General features: G+C 36.7%; 1 protein-coding gene across 5 annotated transcripts in view; it reads left to right on the forward strand.

The window, feature by feature from the left end:
• Positions 1–17,180, forward strand: part of LOC111140881 (Rap guanine nucleotide exchange factor 6) — a 196,384-nt gene that overhangs the window by 159,370 nt on the left and 19,834 nt on the right. For 3 of the 5 annotated variants that reach the window (XM_022493125.1, XM_022493123.1, XM_022493124.1), the window contains 4 exons: positions 5,160–5,371; positions 10,029–10,152; positions 12,503–12,526; positions 16,299–16,519. In XM_022493125.1, coding sequence (XP_022348833.1) covers positions 5,160–5,371; positions 10,029–10,152; positions 12,503–12,526; positions 16,299–16,519 — 581 coding nt within the window. The remainder of the gene's footprint in view (positions 1–5,159; positions 5,372–10,028; positions 10,153–12,502; positions 12,527–16,298; positions 16,520–17,180) is intronic. The other 2 variants (XM_022493122.1, XM_022493126.1) reach the window with 1 other exon arrangement.

Genomic DNA, 17,180 nt, shown 5'->3' on the forward strand with positions numbered 1-17,180 from the left:
TTCAAGGGAGTGTTGTTCAGTTTCTCTTTATTGTAGATTTTTTCCCATTTTCATCTTGTTAATTCCTAGTTTTACACCTTATGGTCAGAAAAAAATACTTGACATTATTTCAGTCTTCCTATATTTTCCAAGACTTTTGTGGTTTATTTTATAATCTCTCCTGGAGAATGTTCCATTTACACTTGAGAAGAGTGTATATTCTGCTAATGGTGAAAAGACTGTCCTGTGTATATATATGTTAGGTCCATTTGGTCTAAAGTATGGTTCAAGTCCATTTATTGATTTCCTATCTAGGTAATTGATCCATTGCTGAAAGTGGTATAGTATAGTCCCTTACTAATGCATTGTTGTCTTTCTCCCTTCAGATCTGTTACTGTTTGCTTAATATAGTTACATGCTGAAATGTTGGGCGCACACACATTCATGATTTTTATGTTTTCTGGATGAGTTGGCCCTTTATCATTATATCATGACCTCCTTTGTCTTTTGTTACCATTTTTGGCTTGAAGTCCATTTGGTCTGATACAAATAAAGCATCCTCTGCTTTCTTCTGGTTTCTATTTGCATGGTTTATCTTTTCCATCCTTTTACTTTGAGCTTATTTGTGTCCTTTAAGCCAAAGTGAGTCTTCTATAGGCAGTATATAGTTGGGTCTTGTTTTTCTTATTCATCCACCCATTCTGTGCCTTTTGATGGGAGAATTCAGTCCATTTACATGTAGAATGTTTGCTGGTAAGGACTTTTATTACTGCTGTGTTACAGTTCTAGCTGTTTTGTAGTTCCCCTTTTTTCCTTTTTACTCTCTTGCTATGTGCTTTTGTGAATTGATGATCATCTGTGCTGAAATGCTCTGATTCCCTTTTCCTTGTCTTTTGTGAGTCTACAATAGGTATTTGCTCTGAGGTTACCATGAGACTTACATGAAACATAACTATTTCATGCTGATATCAACTTCAGTCACATGCAAAACTCTACCCTTTTACTCCCTGCTCTTATGTTTTCAGTGTCAGAATTTGCCTTTTTATATTGTGTATTCCTTAATACCTTATAGTAGCTGTTGTCATTTTGTTGTTCCTTAAGCTTTATTCTCTAAGTGGTTAAGAAATGATCATACTGCACTATTAAGCATTATCTGAATTTGGGGCACCTGGGTGGCTCAGCTGATTAAGCTCTGCCTTCAGCTCAACTCATGATCTCAGGGTCTTGGGATCGAGCCCCACATTGGGCTCCTTGCTCTGTGGGGAGCCTGTTTCTCCCTCTCTCTGCCACTCCCCACTGCTTGTGCTCTGTCAAAGAAATCAATAACATCTTTTTTTTTTTTTAAGTTATCTGAATTTAACTATGTATTTAACTTTATCACAGTGGCATATATTTGTATATCTTTTCATGTTACTGTTTAACATCATTTCATTTCAGTTCAAAGAACTCCTTTCAGTGTTTCTTATAAGGCTGGTGTAATGGTGATAAATACCCTCAGCTTTTGTTTTCCTGGGAAGGTACTTCATTTCTCAGCATAATGTTGCCAGATAGTGTCCTCGGTTGACAATTTTTTTCTTTCAGCATTTTGAATGTATTATCCCACTCTCTACTGGCCTGTAAGTTTTCTGCCGAGAAAATCGGCTGACAGTCTAATGGATGTTCCTTTGCGGGTTATCATCTTTTTTTCTTTTGCTGCCTCTTTGTCTTTAATTTTTGACAGTTTTATTACAATGAGTCTTAGAGAAAGTTGTTTTGAATTGAAGTAATGGGGTAATCAGTTAGCCTCATAAACTTGAATTTCCAGATCTCTTCTCATGTTTGGGGAGTTCTCAGCCATATTTCTTTAAATAGGCTTTCTTCCTCCTTCTGTCTCTTCCCCTGTCTGGAATTCCACTAATTCAGATGGTTGGGCCCATGGACCATGTAGGCTTGTTTCACTCTTGTTCATTCTCCCCACTCCCACCCCCAACTGGGTTACTTCAAAGTTGCTATTCTTTTTCTCACTGATTCTTCTCTTTCATCTACTCTGATTCTGATGCTCTCTGTGACATTTTATTTTATTCATTGAATTCTTCCATTCTAAAAAAATCTGATTCTTTTTTATGATTTCTATATCTTTGTTGACTTTCTCATTTTGATTATGTATTATTTTCCTGTTTTCATTGAATTACCTTTTTGAATTTTCTTGTAGCTCATTGAATTTCATTAAAATAGCTATTTTGAATTCTTTATCAGGTAAATTTGTAGCTCTCCATGTCTTTGGGTTTGGCAACTAGAGGATTATTGTGAACTTCAGTGATGTCATGGCTCCCTGATTTGTTTTTTTCTTTTGAAGTAGCATTAACCCTCTCCCAGTTTTTACTAGCAGTCTTTAGAGTGAGGGGAGGGAAAAAAACATTAGCAGTCTTCCTATAGATTCTAAGACTTTCTCAGACATTACATGGATGTATCTGCTCCGTGCTTTCTCTCTCTCTTTTTTTTTAAGATTTTATTTATTTGACACAGAGAGAATGTGTGCACACAAGCAAGGGGAGCTGCCAGCAGAGGGAGAGGGAGAAGCAAGCCTCTCTGCCTGACATGGTCCTGGAACTTGCTGGGACTCAATCCCAAGACCCTGGGATCATGACCTGAGCTGAGGGCGGACACCTAACTGACTGAGTCACCCAGGCACCCCTCCCTCTTGTGAGAGAATTCTAAAGTTTATCTTCTCTGTATCCTCCAGTATACCCTGTCATCTGCTAATAGATTCTATTCTCTTTTTTAAAGATGGTGCTCCAGTTCAAGTTTGTGGTTTCTCCTTTGCCCTTAGACTTTGGCCTATTTTCTCTGCTCCTTCTTTACCAGAGCTTGTTCTCAGGACCTTGGACAGGGAGCCAGCAGCAGAGGGAAGAAGGATGTAGGGGTATGAGTTGGGTGTATGGAGCAGGGCAGGTGCCAGTAGGTCATTTGGGGCCATCTGCAGGTGAGAGGTGAGATGTTCCCTGTGGATCCTGGTCTGACTCCTGTTGGAGTCCAGAAGCAGTCAGCAGGACCTGTGTTCCTTTAATGTCCTCCAGGAATCTTCCATACTACTCTCTAGTTCTGCTCCCTCACCCCTTGTTGTGGAGCTCCCACTTTATTGGATGTTCTGGAGCTAAGTGAAACGAAGTTAGTGTCTTTGATGGCATCCTGCACAATTAGGGAAACCAGATATGTACTTAACCAGTTCACCCCTCCCCACAGGGACACAGCTGAAAGCTAAACTAGACAGCTGGTGATTTCTCCCACAGGGGAGAGGGTGAAGCCAGCAAAATCAAACTATTCATTTTACCTACTTAAGCGCATCCAGACTCCATTTTTTTGTCGTTGTTGTTTCTGTTTTACTCCAGCCGAGTGCTAGAACTTTTCTACTGGAAACGTGGACTTCCAGTTCTGTCCACTTCCATTAACTGCTTTTGTTAATCCTCCCCTCAACATTACTTGCACCAGGTTGTAGCAGTGTCTTTTTTTTTTTCCCCTCCTCTGTAGGTTCCAGGGTGGCCTTCATTTCTGTATTGGTTTTGTGTTCCATTTCTTTTCTGAACTTTACTAGTTAACTTCTTTTTACCAATTCCTTCTACCATATTTTCCTTAAGCTCTTTATATCTCTCCATTAAGCTCTTTATTTATTTTACTAATTCATTTGAAATCATGGCTAGGTCATTGATTAGTCCCAGTTTTTATTTGATTGGTGGCAGCATTTTTCTTTGTGTTGTTTTTCCTTGTAGCAGCTCGTTATAGATTCTGTGTTTATTGTTTTCTTTTTGAATGATGTGAGTTTTCCTGTACCAAGTATTTGCAGGAGATTCATATGAGAGAGGATCTAAGGCATTATTCCAGGCTAGCAGGAATTGAGCTTGAATGTGAATTGTTTACCCTTTATTTCTTTCCACCACATGGAGATTGGTGGCTTTAGTGCTGCCGACCAATCAGAGTTTTTACCTTCTATCCGGTCTCACCGCTAAACTGCTTCTTATCGAGGTACTGTAGCTATATACTTTATCCGGCATTCCCTGTTAAGGAACATGGTCCAGCCTCCACCTAATTCTATAAGTCTATAGATTCCTTTGTGTTATTTCAAAAAGGAGGGTGGTGTTCTTGCCTTCAGGGTGAGTTACCTGCTTTGGAGAACTTTACCAGCTTTCATTGAGAACTTCACCTACAGAAGTTCTTTTCAAGCATTTGCCATTCTCCTATTTAACTTTGACTGTTTGGGGTCAACCTTTTAATGTGTTTGGGAGTTACAGATAATTCCTAGTTGAAGTGGAGATGAAATTTGTATTTCTGATACTCATTCGGTCATTTGGGATGATTTCTCAGAGGCAAAGGGAACAAATATCTTGATGTCACACCTTAAAATGAGAAGTCAACAGAACATTTTAAGTACAGTGGTGTCCCTAAAAGTCAGGTGGCTAAGTATAAAAGAGGGATTAACTGGTAAGAAAATTGAGGCATTATATATGCACGATTCATTTGGCAGCCTACCTGGGGGGTGGGGGTGGTAGTAGAGACAAAAATGGATAGGGAAGAGCTGCAGCCTAATGGATATGCATGCTTTTCAACCTGGGGCTATCTGAGTTTAAAATCCTGTAGAAAAGAAGACACTGAATATATGGAGGCCTTGGGGGAACAGGATTAGAACCGAGAGATAGGGAAGTATTTGAATCGGATGTGAGAGAACAAAATCTCTGGAAAAGAAGGCTGCCTCTGCCCTAGAACTTGCCTCAATTATTATAGCATTTGTGTTTAGCATTACTTAAATCTCTTTCAAATAGATAATGTCTCCATAAAGTTATTTCTTGGTAAAACAAACAGAAACATTGTGATATTAGAGGGTTTTTTTTTTTTATGTTAAGTGTGTCTTTTATGGAAATACTATGTTTGTCCATACATGCAAGCTGGAAAATAAAGGCTACAGGAATACAACCATAGACAAGTAATATATATAGTTCCTCTGAAAGCAGTTTTCCTTGTTGTCAGATTAGAGAGTCCCTTGTATTTTTTTCTCCCACGGTTATACTCTGTTCATTTCAACATACTAAAAATATGTCCCTACTTATTTTAGCTTTGTTAGAGAAACTTGGTGTATATGCTTTACTGCCCTGAGTCTTTCCTCACTCCTCCAAGTCCCTTATTAATGTTTTTATTCTCATCTTTGGCAGTGGCCTGAACCTGGCATCTGTAGCACGACTCAGAGGTACTTGGGAAAAATTACCAAGCAAGTATGAGAAACACCTCCAAGATCTACAAGACCTTTTTGATCCATCTAGAAACATGGCAAAATACAGAAATATTCTTAGTAGTCAAAGCATGCAGCCTCCAATTATTCCACTCTTCCCTGTTGTCAAGAAAGATATGACATTTCTCCATGAAGGTATTTAAAAGTTATTTGAAAATTAGCATGTTAAACTTCAACTAATTCCACAGAATTGTGCTTTATTATATTTCATATATTTTGCAGCCTTTTATGTCACTAAAGCTTTATGTAATTATAAATGCAGCAACTTTTATAAATCAAAATCCACATTATTGACAAAAAGAAATTTAGGTGTTTATCCTATGCATTCAAACATAAATTTCACTTACACCCAGATCAGACTGTTGGAATCATATTTGTTATTTTGCTAAGTAATACTTTTCCTTCCAACTTTTTTTTAAATTGAATTACTCAACACATGCAATACATAAAAATTCCCAAAATCATTGAGCAACTAAATGAATTATGACAGAGAGAACACCCATGTAACCAGTACCCTGGCCAAAACCAAAATGTCCCTTTCTAATTAATTACCACCCTCATTCTCTTCCCCAATAGTAATGACTGTCCTGACTCCTAATACTACGGTTTAGTTTTATCTGTTGTTGAACTTTATATAAATAGAATTACAGAACGTATTTGTTATGCTTTGGTTTTGGTTTCTGGTTTATATTGTTCAACCTTAGATTTGTGAGATTTTTCCATGTTTTTGACTATAGCTGTACTTTTCAAAATTACTGTTCCATTACCTGAATGCAGTACAGTGGGTTTTTCCATTCTTCTGATAAGCATTTGACAGTTTTCCACTGTTCACCTATTATGAATAATGCTGCCTTGAATATTCATAGCAGTCAAGGTGGCATTTATGGATCTGATACTCATATAATCAACTTTAGAAAAGAGTTGGCATTATGTACTGAAATGCAACACTGGCATTGTTATTAAGAGTCGTCATTGTTCCTCATCAATACCTGGTAAATTCAGTCTTCTTATTTTTACCCATTTCAGTAATGGTATGGTTTAATTTGCATTTTCCTAATTACTAATGAGATTGAGTACCCTTTTATATATTTATGTGGGTTTTTTTTTTTTTAAGATTTTATTTATTTATTTGACAGACAGAGATTACAAGTAGGCAGAGAGAGAGGAGGAAGCAGGCTCCCTGCTGAGCAGAGAGCCCGATGTGGGGCTCGATCCCAGGACTCTGAGATCATGACCTGAGCCAAAGGCAGAGGCTTTAACCCACTGAGCCACCCAGGCGCCCCTATGTGGGGTTTTTTTTGGTCAATTATGAGTTCAGGTTTCTTATGTATTCTTTTTATCAGGTTTTCTCTTTTGTTTATTACATTTTTAAGTATTTCTTATAAATCCTAGGTGTAATATGACCTACTTTTTGAGTCTCTTAAGATTATCTTTTGTTGAACAGCAGGTTCTTAGCCTTAAAAGCCTAACTTAGTGATCTTTTACCTTATTTTATCTGCAAACTTCCTGAGTTAATTTTTGTGTATGGTATTCGTTCTAGTACAGTAACTTACTAACTATATACTGTTTTACTCTTTTTCTCATGATACAATAGACATTATAATATTTATACTCAATTAGTTGATGTTAGGTTAATATTCATCAGTACTTTTCTATGTATTGGGCAGTACAAGGAACTTAGGTTATTTAAATTCCATTTACTAACCTCCCAGTTTATATGCAGTTGTTGTTAATGCTTTGAACTCCCACATACTATCATCTAGTAGAGTCAATATTTGTATGTTTTTGTTTTTATTTCTTTCTGCATTTCAACGCTCTGTGTGGTTGGGGTTTTTTTCTTTCTATAGAACACTATTATTTAAGTGCAAGTCTGCTGCTGATGAAATATCTTAATTTTATTTATCTAAAAATATCTTTACTTCATATTCATTTTTAAGGCATAATTTTGGTTGGCAGTTGTCGTCTTTAAACATTTCAAGAGACCATTCCATTGTATCCTGGCTTTCATTGTTGATGTTGGGACATCATTTGTCAGTCTTACTCGCTGTGCCTGTGACTATATTTTGTTCTTTTCCAATAGCTGCCTTATAATTTTCTCTTTGTCTCTTTTTTTCATCTGGTTTGGCTGTGATGTAACTAGGTGTGGCATAGTCCTGATTTATTTGTAAGATGTCTTGAAAGCTGTATTTTGATTTTTTTTTTTGAGTTCTGAAAATTCTCATTTTGTCTTCAAATTTTTTACCTTTCCTCTTCTAACCTCTAGGAATTTTGATTTCACCTCTGTTAGACCTTATGACTTCCTCTGTTGCCTCATACCCTCTTTTCTCTGTTTCTCATCTTTTTATCTAACCGTGTTTCGTTCTGGATAATCTCTTCCAGTTTATCAGTTCTTTCTTCAACTGTGTGTAATTTACTATTAAATATATCAGTGAGTTCCTACTACCAGTTTTTGTGTTATATGAGGCTTTTTTTTTTCTTTTTGGTCAGGTTTATAATTTACATTTTTTTTTTATCTTTATTATGTTCTCCATAATAGTTCTGTGTTGTTTTCTGTATCTTTGCACATATTCAGCTTGGTTATTTTAAAGTCTGTGTCTAATAACTCCCATCCTTTGTGGGTCCCTTTCTGTCATTTTTTTCTCCTGCATTTAATTCATGTTGTCTCTTTTCCTGATAGCCCTGGTTATTTTTGATCAAATGTATGTTGTTAATAAAAAATTAGAGAAATAATCTGAGATTTCGGATAATGCCCCATTCCTCCAGAGAAATTAAAGCTTGCTTTTGCCAGACAGCTAGGTGTGCTAACAATCCAAAATCACCTTAATCCATTTTCATATCTTGAGATAATTTAACACTGAACTTGTATCCTGGTCACATTTAGTTCATCCTTAATGCCAAGATAGCCCTTCAGGATCCCAACCCAAAGCATTGGAAGTTTGCCAGAACTTAAGTTGTTTCCTTCTAATCTCATAGGTTGTGATGGTACCACTTAGTTCTTTAAGCTCATCATCTGCCTTTTCTGAATCAGTAAATACCCCTAGGATCAAGCACTGTGAAATAGTAAACCTTCCCCAGATCTTCATTCCTCTTCAGAATCTTCACTGCTTTGGTAGCTTTTTGATGACTTAAATTATTTGCTTTTTCTGTTTTTGCTCAAATTTTCTAGTTATTCTCAGTACAAGGTGGTTGTGATTATCTGATCTTATTACTACCCCTTCTCTCCTTACTCTTCTTTCATAAGGAAATACTGTGATAGACTTCACATATATTTTTCTGACTTGCTACCTCAAAACATGTTTATGTGACTAGAAAAGTATTTTTGATTATTATTTTGTTACCACCTCACATGTTGAGGCACTGAACAACTCATATCTTTAATGTATAGGTTCTGTTTACTATGAGGAGATAGAACATGCTGTGTGTTTCAGACCCATTAGGTTCTTAAAGTTGTCTTTGGGACTTAGGATTTCCACAGAGGCATCTCAGGGGCCTACCACATTAGATAAATGCAGCCACACTAAGTATTGAAGACAGGCATGAAAAAGAAACACTATGATAGACAGTCACATTGCCTTTTGAACATTTTTTTTTTTCTTTTTGCCTTGTACTCTGAACTTTTAGTAAGCCATCAGATTGGCTAAGTTTGGTTTCATACCTACTCTCTTCAAAGAAAAGCAGACCATTTTGAAAGTTGTGTGAATTTTTCCTCAGAGCCCAGTTATCAGAATAGAAATAATAATTACAGAACTTTTAAGTAAGCATCATATTTGCATCAGTTGATGAAAGTAAGAATTGTAAATTAAAACTTTGGGTAAAAGAAGGTGAATGGCAAACTAGAAAGTGTTTCTTCTGTGAGCCAGCCACCTCTTAATTTTAACTAATAATTGTGATTTAAGAAAACATACCTATTCTTCCTTAATCCCCCACCAGAACCCTCCCTTTTTTTAAGAATAGTCAGAAGTCGGGACGCCTGGGTGGCTCAGTTGGTTGGACAACTGCCTTCGGCTCAGGTCATGATCCTGGAGTCCCGGGATCGAGTCCCGCATCGGACTCCCGGCTCCACGGGGAGTCTGCTTCTCTCTCTGACCTTCTCCTCGCTCATGCTCTCTCTCACTCTCTCTCAAATAAATAAATAAAATCTTAAAAAAAAAAAAAAAAAAAAGAATAGTCAGAAGTTTTCAGGGGATATCTTCCACTTGTTAAATGTTGACAACTCATTTAACAATTTCTAAAAGTATTTTAAATCAAAGAAAACTTACTGGATTAATTAAGCTCATAGGTCACTCTTTGTGACCCCTGGCTAAAGCCTAAGTTTTCAGGTGCTATACCCTGCTGTCTAAAAGAGCAGAGACAGGTCCCCGCCTGAGAGGGAGCTGAGCATCTGGAGAGTAAGACTTAAGGAGGTGCACATTTTACAGGTGTTCCTGTAACAACACTGTGAAATTGGTTTCAGAAGCTATGTAGCTTATCACCTTCCAGTATTGATAATCACTGCTGCCATAGGAATAGAATTCCTTCCAATAGCTCAGTACCTAGGAGCAGAGTTGAAAATAGAACTTTTAAGCCCACATCAGGCTTAGTACTGGGCATGGAGCCTGTTCAAGATTCTCTCTCCCTCTGCCCCTCGCCCACCTCCTTTTCTATCTCCTCCTCTAAGGAAACAAAACAAAAAATAAGAAATAAGAAAACGGAAGTGGCAATTTGAATTGTGCTCCCAAGAGAAACTTGACTTCTGCTACCTTTATATAGGTATTTTAATTTTGAGAACCAAAGAATTGCTTTTATTTCATAGGCAATGACTCCAAAGTAGATGGTTTAGTGAATTTTGAGAAGCTAAGAATGATTGCCAAAGAAATCCGCCAAGTTGTTCGAATGACTTCTGCTAACATGGACCCAGCTATGATGTTTCGGCAGAGGTAAGACATTGAAGTGTGTAAAAGTGTTAGAGTGACATCAAGTGATACAGCAATAATATTTATTAACCATCTCCCATTTGTTATATACACTGCATGACATGCTTACACAGGTCAGTCATAAGTAATCATTTGTCCTGGTACCCCTTAAAGGTAGGTGGTATAGGGTTTCCTTTTACATTGGAAAAAACCAATGTTGAGAGCAGTTAGGTTATTTGCCCAGTATTACGTAGTTTGCTGAGATTTGAACACGTGTTCTGTACTACTTTTTTGAGTAGGTGGATAATTCTGTATTGTTATTGTTATGTTAAGTAACTAATATAAGAAAATTGCTGACCTTTACTGAAGTTATCACAGAGGACAAATGCTTTTATCTGGTTTTCAGCCTAATTTGTATAGTATTATTTATTAGTCTGCACATGTCTTCTATTTTTACTGAATATTTTTAAGTTGTTTTTCTGATTAAGTCATACTTTATTCTTTTAAAACATAATTTTTTCCTCAAGCCATAGTACTACTGTTTATTTGTATGTAAGTACTTTAACAGAATTGAGAAAGTGCAGATTTAAGCATGTTCCATCATTAATAGAAATGGCAGATGTTATTTGTATTCCATATTCACTTCTAAGAATGCTTTTTTAAAATTCATTTTTAATATAATAAAGTCTTTCTCAGACTATATAAAACTTATAGAACGTTTGTTATCAAGATGTTCTCAGTAATTTTCATAATTTTCAGGGTAAATAGGTAACTGGGGTTTTAATCTAGGTGACTTACTTTTTTCTGGGCCTATGTGTATAGCTTCAGTACATAAGACTTTCAAAATGAACTATCAACAAAGGCAAGCACAGTTCTTTGGCTTAAAAAAACATGTAGTCTAGGAAGGAAACAAAAACTACTTGTTTCTTTAAAAATCAGAGGTGGAGTTAGAGTTTTGGTAACCAACATATAGTGTGTGGGGGGATGGTAGGTTTTTTGTTTTGTCTTACTTACTGTTGGGGAAGAATCTTTGTTTTTGTAAGGAGTTGATCTGATGGTTGCTCCTAGTGTAGAGATTTTCAGAGTATGGACGAAGGGTAGTGTCAGCTCTCCTCTTCCGTAGCCATCCCACTCCACCCTTAAGAATCACTGTGTGTAATGAGACATGTCGGTGCTCAACAGTTTGGAAGCAGAAAACAGTAAGAACCAGGGACCAAAGCAAACCTGGAGGGGGGTTTGTTGTTTGTTTGTTTCTTTAAGTTTTTGCTTTTGTTGCATGTTTCTGTCCAGTGGTCCCACCACTTCCCGTTGTCTTTATGTGGACCTCCGTTTATATGTTAGGAGCCTTGTTCCTGAAGACATAATGAATTTGTGCCCCTACCAGGCCAGTAAATAATGAGTACCAGCTGAGGTACAAAAAAGAGCAGAGGAAAAACCTAAGGAGAAAATTCGTAAACTTGGCTGTTTTCTGTGGAATGGCCTTGGTTAAGTAGAATATAGTGTGGGGGAAAAGGAAACATTTATAATTAGTTTGGATATTTAGAAATGGATTGAATTTTCCTGAGTCCGTTTTCTTTGTCAGCCAGTACTGAAATGTGCTCTTTGTTTAAGCAAGTAATCGTCCATTTTGTGGGGTAAATTATCTAGTGTGGACAAAGTAACATCTTTTATTCTAACAGTAATCAATTTGCTGACTGAAAAACAGAGACTTGGGGCACCTGCAGCTGGAGCTTAGTGGGTGTAGGCCTGGCACACTGAGGCCGGCAGGGAGCAAAAATAAATACAATCTTTATTTAGTCTAATTGGAGTATAAGGATATGCAGTATCTTATTCTGATGGTATATTTTTACTTAAATTTTAAGTCAATTTTGCTGGTTAACATTTCTTGTAAAGTATATTGTCAGAGAAATTTCTTCCCTTAGAAATGACATAAATTTTTATGTTCCTTATAATTCCATCCTGTCATTTGAATGAGTGGCCCAAAAATCCTTTCCAAAAAATATTCAAAAATTCTTCCTTAATTTAAGGTTTCCTTCCCTAAAAACTTTAAATTCACAGTTTAGAGTAAAACGTGTTTTTTCTTAAGTTTCTTATTAACATAAGCCTAAGATATAGATTTGATATTAGAAATACAATTAACCTAAAAAAATATTTTAAAGAATATTGCAGGTTTGTTGGCCTTCAGTATATATCATAATTCATTTTACCCCCTCTGCATTCCATTAAAGTCATTTTACTGTTAACTACCATTTTTTCTTGGTAAAATTTTTCTGTTCTAGTCTGTCTCCATAGTTTCTCTGACTCTCAACTGTTGTCTTTTTTCTGTGCTTTCCTATTCAACCCATGCTTCAATGTTTGTGGCTCTTGCTTGCAGGAAGAAGAGGTGGCGGAGTCTGGGGTAAGTGTAGAGATGAATGCAACTGAAATGAAGATTGTACGACTCTTAACATATACTGCATCCTATTCATTAATGCACGCACAGAAAATAGCATGCGTTCTATTAACCCTGTCAACCTACATTCCTGACAAATGCCTTTTGCTAACAAGGTGAAAGTAGTGATGGAACTAGCTTTTTTTTTTCCCCCTTTACTTTGCCATTGTTGATGTCCCATAAGTCCCTTATAGATTTTAATTTAGCAGGGGCAGTTAAATGATGATGATGATAGTAAATATTTGTTGTGTGCTTGCTATGTGCTATATATTATTCTGAGCACTTTAAATGAATTACTGAATTCTCCATCCACCCTGGGAGATAAATACTGTTATTCCCATATTGCAGACAGGGAAGATAGACTGGTCTAAATTCTTATAGCTCACTAATAGTGGATCGAGACCCAGGTAGTCTGATTCCAGAGTCTGTGCCATTTTCTTATTCTCAGATGCCATATTTTGGGGTGCCTGGCTGGTTCAGTCAGTAGAGTATGTGACTCTTGATCTCACAGTCATGAGTTCAAGCCCCACGTTGGATGTGAAGCCTACTGTTAACAAAAAGTTTCTTCAAATACCATATTTTATTAAGAAATATGTAATAATAAAAAAATGAATGACTTTTGTTTGTGAAGGTTTTGTTCCCATTAGTTTTCCAAGAAGAGGCAGCCCTTATCCAAACTCTGCTATAAAATTCAGTTAGTAAACAATGAGTCTTGGAACACTACATCAAAAACTAATAATGTATTGTATGGTGACTAACATAACACAATAAAAAATTTTAAAATTGTTAGTAAATAATTGAAATAGGATGATTTTAATTCATCAGATCCACTAATACTGTGAAACGTAATATAACATGATAGAAATTTATTTTAAATTTCTGCCATTTTTAATAAGAGACTCCCTTATCTTTCTTAAAACTGTAATACAGTCAGGGTGCCTAGCCAGCTCAGTCTGTAGAACGTACAACTCTTGATCTTGAAGTCGTGAGTTCAAGCCCAAGCTGGGGATAGAGTTGACCTTATTTAAAAAAAAAAAAAAAAAAAAAAAAAGAACTAATACAATCAGAAACTGCCACCTTTTGTTGTGCAGGTATGTTCAGATCTCTGCTTTTACATAGATACCTATTTAGAATCAGAATGTTTAAGACCTTATAAATCATCTATGTAGCCCTTTCATTTTTAGATGAACAAAGAGATGGTTTTGTGAATGAAGGATTTTGTTATTTTAAGACTAGAGTGAATCATGAAGTTAGATGCTTTTATTACATGATAGAGGGATTTTTTGTGAGCCACTTAACTTGAACTTGAGTCTTGTCTTATTTGTGATCTTGTTTTCTGTTGGAAGTTTGGTGAACTTGAACTTCCTTCTCCATTCTTCCTTCTCTTTGTGTTTCTCACGTGTTTCCTGTATTCCACATTTATGTCTTGGTCTTTTCTGGTTCTTCTCACCAAAAATAGAAATTGATTCCTGGCATAACTGTTACGAAGAAAAATACTTGGTCAGTACATCCTACTGGGAATTTGGGGTGTTAAATGACTTAAGTAACATATTCACTGTTCAGTTTTAGGGTTGCATTCTGTTGTGATTTTGTAGATGCTAAGTGCTTTCATTCTTATATCATGGTATTTTCTGGAAGTAGTTTAGAAGACATTTTATTGTCATTTATTACAGTGTTTTTAGTTACTAGAATTTTGTGTGTATCCTAGATTTGTACAAACCTTTTTTTTTTTTTTTTTTTCGGATACCAGTGAAGGAAAACTTATAAGATCTTTGTATTCAAATTTGCTCCTAAATGTTGGCACTTGATTTTACTGCATTTATTTGAATCTAAGATATCTTCAGTTGTTGGACACACCATTATTTGATGTACCACTAAGAAAAATCATTTCACTGCCTTCGTACCCCTGAATATTTTTTACTTTATGCTTATTTAAAAGAGCTCTTATGTAAACTTAGGTATGTATTTTTATCACATAACACCCTTTTGCATTCATTAAAGGAAAAATGTTGGGACACCTGGGTGGCTCAGTTGGTTAAGCAGCTGCCTTCGGCTCAGGTTATGATCCCAGCATCCTGGGATCAAGTCCCACATCAGGCTCCTTGCTCGGCGGGGAGCCTGCTTCTCCCTCTGCCTCCATCTGCCAGTGCTCACTCACTCTCTCTCTCTCTCTCTGACAAATAAATAAATAAAAATCTTTAAAAAGAAAAATGTGAGCAAATTAAATTGGTTTATTTGGATCTTAGACTTCTTAGAATATGAATACTTAGAATATGAATCTTCTGAGTAACTAGTTACTGGGAGGTTTTTTCCCCTGCACAGTAGTATCTTTTGTGTCATCCAGTGTATTGGTAATGCATTATTTCTTAAAACAAGCCATTAGAGAAGTAAAAGCTGTTGGTGTTAGAGTCTTGGCTTGGGTTTGCAGATAATTGCCTCCTTTTGACTGCTGCTTTGGGAATGTTGTGGAACTTGTCAGATTCACTCCCTTCTTAAAATCATTTGGAGATTGAAAGAGTAATTCATTAATGTCATTGGATTTTCTTCCCAACCATTCTTAAGTTTTGACGTTTCTGTGTGTGAAACGGGCCTGACCAGTAGCAATCAAAAGTTGGTTTCCAATGTAAGGCACATCCTATTCCAAAGATCTTAAAATACTGAAAGAAAAAAAATACTATAACACTTCAACAACTTTGTTTCACTTAGTTTACAAAGAAAACATTAGGATTCTAGTGTCTGTTTTAAATAGTATGTAAGCATTGAAGAACAAATTGTTCTATAGGTTGTGGTCTTTTAGAATATTTGGGGATAAAAATGAGGGTAATTTAATAAACCCATAGATAGCTTTAATATTTTGGAATGGGAACTTCATTTAAAATAAAAATCATTTAAGAACCTTGCATTTCTAGCCTTATTATAAATAGTATAGCATTTCCTATTTTCCATTGGTTTTAGATGTGGTTATTCTAGAATGAAGTTTGCCAAAAAGAGGAGAGTTGAGAGAGGCTTTAGCTTGTTTGAACTGTAGTTATTTCTGCCTGGCTTGCAGTTCTATCATGGAGGCATTGCAAAGAAAGGTCCCCAGTCACAGATAGTCCTAGAACCATATATTGCCTAATCAATTGGTGTGCGAGTAGAAGACTGAGTAACTTTCTCTCCTACTTCTGGTCTCTAACTATATTGAATTGAATATAAATGCTTATTTTTCCTATTGGTTGTTCTCTTTGAATTTTGGCCAAGATCTACTTACTGGTAAAATCGGCTAGCATACTCAGAGTGGGTCTGCTGTAGACAGGAATGGTAATGGCTATGGCATACCTAAAGCAGCACAAACAAGCAGAGCTGCTCTAGAATAACTCCTGGTGCAGAGATCTGATTAAGGATCCACTTGTTGTGACCCAGGCTCTTGCCATATCTTCAGAGTGTGGATGGCCTTTGGGCCAGTTTACTTGTCATAGTTTTGCCATGGGTTGCATAGGCGCAAACATAGACAAATGGAATTCATTGTGGTGGGGGGGGCGGTGTTATCTTATTCTTTTGAGTTCTACACTTTGCCGAATCTTAGAACTCAGAACATAGCCATGTGTGCCATATTACTCTGCATTAATGCTCTTCATCTTTTAACTCATTTGCATCAGCATGCAATAGCATTAACAGAACAAAATTCTTTTAATCTTCAGTCTGCCATTTGTAATTCTCATCTTTACTGTCCCTCATTGTGATGTCCATCTCCCTACAGGTCACTGAGTCAAGGCAGCACAAACTCGAACATGCTGGATGTTCAGGGAGGTGCACACAAAAAAAGGGCACGTCGCAGCTCTCTGCTTAACGCCAAGAAGCTATACGAGGATGCCCAAATGGCAAGAAAAGTAAAGCAGTATCTTTCCAGTCTGGATGTAGACACAGATGAGGAAAAGTTTCAGATGATGTCATTGCAGTGGGAACCTGCCTATGGTACCTGTAAGTACAAGTTTTCACTTAATATAAAAGAAAATAGAAATTTATTTCTCTAGAGTTAAGCTGAAGTCCCATGCAAATTGTTTCACTCAAAAAAGGTTTCTGGGGACGCCTGGGTGGCTCAGTTGGCTAAGCAGCTGCCTTCGGCTCGGGTCATGATCCCAGCGTCCTGGGATCGAGTCCCGCATCGGGCTCCTTGCTCGGCGGGGAGCCTGCTTCTCCCTCTGCCTCTGCCTGCCATTCTGTCTGCCTGTGCTCACTCTCTCTCCCTCTCTCTCTCTGACAAATAAATTAAAAAAAAAAAAAAAAAAAGGTTTCTGATATACCCCAAGCATTGAGTGATCCTCTTAACCAGATACTGAATACCATCCATTCTGAACGATTACCCTATGCAGGAAGTTGAGAGATAAAGAGTTCTTCTTTAAAATTCATTATAAAGTCTTCTTACAAAAACCTGGAACATTATAGAGGAGCCCTTCTGTTTGAGAACATTTTTACCTTCACCACTAAATGAAGAATAAAAATAAGTGAGATTTTTTACCTTTTTAAAATCTCACAGATAATGTTACTTACCAACTACAAAGTCCAAGAAGTTTAATTGAAACCCTTAGAGAGAGGCCCCTGGGTAGTTCATTCAGTTAAGCATCTGCCTTTGGCTCAGGTC

The sequence above is a fragment of the Enhydra lutris genome, unplaced genomic scaffold (assembly GCF_002288905.1).
Source record: "Enhydra lutris kenyoni isolate GAN:26980312 unplaced genomic scaffold, ASM228890v2 scaffoldscaffold5, whole genome shotgun sequence".
Lineage (NCBI taxonomy): Eukaryota > Metazoa > Chordata > Mammalia > Carnivora > Mustelidae > Enhydra > Enhydra lutris.